This window comes from Etheostoma cragini, chromosome 21 (genome assembly GCF_013103735.1).
Source record: "Etheostoma cragini isolate CJK2018 chromosome 21, CSU_Ecrag_1.0, whole genome shotgun sequence".
Taxonomy (NCBI): Eukaryota; Metazoa; Chordata; class Actinopteri; order Perciformes; family Percidae; genus Etheostoma; species Etheostoma cragini.
The window spans coordinates 10477239-10480519 of record NC_048427.1 but is presented as its reverse complement, the minus strand read 5'-3'; the positions used below and the strand labels follow the sequence as shown (position 1 = coordinate 10480519).

The 3281-nt window shown below is 36.6% G+C and overlaps 1 protein-coding gene across 1 annotated transcript in view; it reads right to left on the bottom strand.

The window, feature by feature from the left end:
• Positions 1-3281, bottom strand: part of cmn (calymmin) — a 20583-nt gene that overhangs the window by 8358 nt on the left and 8944 nt on the right. Inside the window, exons 18-31 of the mRNA XM_034860817.1 lie at positions 3176-3211; positions 2782-2841; positions 2633-2695; positions 2518-2556; positions 2312-2392; positions 2155-2205; positions 2001-2048; positions 1517-1558; positions 1373-1414; positions 1248-1295; positions 771-824; positions 612-677; positions 358-375; positions 268-294 (exon numbers count right to left, since the gene is read on the bottom strand). Coding sequence (XP_034716708.1) covers positions 268-294; positions 358-375; positions 612-677; positions 771-824; positions 1248-1295; positions 1373-1414; positions 1517-1558; positions 2001-2048; positions 2155-2205; positions 2312-2392; positions 2518-2556; positions 2633-2695; positions 2782-2841; positions 3176-3211 — 675 coding nt within the window. The remainder of the gene's footprint in view (positions 1-267; positions 295-357; positions 376-611; positions 678-770; positions 825-1247; positions 1296-1372; positions 1415-1516; positions 1559-2000; positions 2049-2154; positions 2206-2311; positions 2393-2517; positions 2557-2632; positions 2696-2781; positions 2842-3175; positions 3212-3281) is intronic.

Below are 3281 nucleotides of genomic sequence, written 5' to 3'. Positions count from 1 at the left end.
CTGGTGCTGGTTGTGGTGTAGCCTGAAGGATAAGTGGTGTCTTTTTGTAGCTTTTTCCTTGCGGCACAGGTGAAGGCAGCTTTTGATATTTCTTTTGTGTCACCATAACAAGGATATCACTCGTCGGCTCGGGGGTAACAGGTGCTCCAACTTCAGTTATTTCTTGTGGAGGTGCGACAACCTCCTGTGGTGTTGCACTCGGCTGCCCAGGAGAGAGAACTCCCCCTTTTAGGCCCTTTTCATTGGACGCACGTGCGCCCATTGTACCCTTCACATTTGGCATCATGCCGTAGTCTAAAAACCAAACAGAGATATGTTGTCAAAAAACTAATTTAAATTGAAAAGATGGAAAAACACAAGCAGGACCACCATAGCCTGTGGAACACAACAGTTTTATAAAAAAGAAATCCTGAATCAAAATAAACACTGCACACATTGTGAAGACAAGACTTGCAGATCAATGCCCAAATAAAAAGTGTGTCAAAAAGATGCTCAAAGTTTATGTGAATCGTTTGTTTTAACGTCATTATTCCCTGTCATATACACAGCTGAGGTTTAGTTTGGATATCACAAACATTGCATGTGTTATGGATATTATGCAGAATATTTACCAGTGCCGAGTGCTCCAACTCCTTTGTTAGTTTGTGGTTTTGAGCCTCCGTTTGGCACTCCGTATCCTGCAAACAACATTCAAGTAGATCAACTTTGATAAATTGCATTCAGTCTATTAATGAATAGAATACATTTGACTATTTATAGCTGGAACTCACCATTGGGTTTACCTCCGTGTCCACCGACTGCAGCACCATTCTTAACTCCATGACCTTGAGAAAAAATATGAAAAGAAGTCAGTATGGCTAGAAATTATGGAAGACCTAAAATAACTAGTTTAAAGCAAATCAAAAAACAAAGAAATTAGGTAAAACACAACATATATCTATTTATGTGTGCATTTACTGTGATAATTAAATAAAAAACAAAATAAAAAGGAGAATAATATGGCCTTTAGCCTAGATGAATAAAACTTCTGTGTTGTCCAGCAGAGGGCAGCATAGATCTGCCAATATTAAATGCAAAGCACATGGAGTCCATTAGTTTGCGTGGAGGACAAATCGAATCAAAAATTGATTGTGTATTTTAACAGGTTGTCACCAACATAACATTACATAAATATACCATCCCGTTAAAACAAAAGGACATTCTCTAACCTAAAGAACATCTATAAAACACTAAATACAATTAGTTACCATTGGGTTTAGCTCCATATCCGTTGGGGGCACCTCCATTTCCATAAGCTATGATAAAAAAAAAATCATTACAAAAGCATCCATAATATATAAGCTTGTGCTTGTTTTTTTGGGACATGTGTTACCTGGTTGGGGTCTCAATGCATCTCCTCTGGTGGCTCCATAACCTGTAACACATTCATGAAAGCAAATAACTTTATATTCTGCCATCAAAATAAAACTGTATTTTGAAATATAAACAGATTTGAAAAAGAAGCAACAGTCTTTACCGTCAGGTTTGGCAGCATATCTATTTGGAATATTACCATAACCTAAAACAATAAAATTGGAGTTATATTGACAACTTTGTTTGTGCTTCACACAAAGAGATCCACAGATTCTCTAATGTGAACTAAAGCTATTTATTGTTTATGAAAATTACATTTTTACTTTGCATTACGTAGAAATGATGTTGCAAAATATGGATAATGGCTATATTCTTTAAAAATAACGTTAAAAAACATTAGTGTCCATACCTCAAGGAAAGCAATACTGTACTTACATTAAAAAAAAATCCCATAGATTTACTTGATCCCACATTTACCTGGTTTTGCTGGCTTGGTAGCTCCGCCACTGGGGTATCCATAACCTCAATAGGTTCATAAACAGCGAGAATAATTAACCATACTGTAAATAACAACAACAACAACAACAATAATAATAATAATAATAATAATAATAATAATAATAATAATCTCTTGCATGTTGACTCACCATTTGGCACAGCTCCATTCCCAATAGGGGCTCTGGCTCCAGCATAACCTTAACATTTTACAACACAATTTTAGATAATTTTTTATGTTACAGATGCTTTTAAAACGTTTTAGTGGACATGATATATTGTTTTGAATATTAGCTAAAGGTTTACCATTGGGTCTTGCAGCTTGTCCGTTGGGTACACCAGCTGCAGCTCCATAGCCTGCTATTTTAGAAAAAGGTTCAGAGCAGTAACGTTTTATCCAAAAATACATGAAAGTAAAATTTGGAGATGTATAATCTTTATTTGACAGCAGGGATATTTCTACCTGGCTTCGGCCCCTTCATTCCTCCGTTTCCATACTGAGGTCTCAGACCCAAACCAGCATTGCCATAAGCGCCATTATAGCCTATAAATACATTAGACACACACTCACACATATACTGTATATACCTTATATATGTAAACAAATTATTTGTGTAATTTATCATCTCATGAGTGATGTCAATATGTAGTGACTTGTATGTGACCCACCTCCCATGGGTTGACCTCCATAACCATTACTGCCATATGCTGCAAGAAGAAATAAAGACATTGTTACATGTGTATTAAGTGGTGACCTTAGTAGTGTGTCATTGCCTTCACCTACCTTGGTTCCTGGCTAGCTGAGGTACTCCCAAACCTCTGGAAGCTCCCATCCCCATGCCTAGAGCTTAAATCACAGAAATAAACATGTATCAAGTTTATCAGGTTGAATATTGCCATTACTTGGCAAACAAGGCAAAGAAACTGAGTTACCTGCCCCATAAAGTGGTCGTCCATATCCTTTCATAGGTTTACCTCCAGCTTCCCCCTGTCCTGTTAAATACAAACAAACTGACAATGTTTTGTGTCTGGAAAAAAATAAACTACCACGCTGCCCAATTTAATGTAACCTCGATCTTACATAGATTGTGGGAAAGGTTAGAGGAAAACAGTGAATCTTAAAGTAGCAGTAGAAAGTTAAATACTAAGTATAATGTGCTGCAGAACAAGGATTACAACAAAAGAGGGATGACACAACTTTTAAAATCCACTTTGTTAGCCTATGGGTTGAGTTTGTTGGTTTAGTGGTACAACAGATGCTGAAAATCTGCATTTGCTGCCAAATCTTTCATTTCTGTGAAAGCTGAGGCCCACATTGGATTATCACCTTGTCCATTGGTTACAACAGCCTTTGCTCCATAGCCTTAAAAACAAGATGGAAAAACATTACCAAAATATCTAAAGTTTTACAGAGTGATAAGTGATAGTATTTT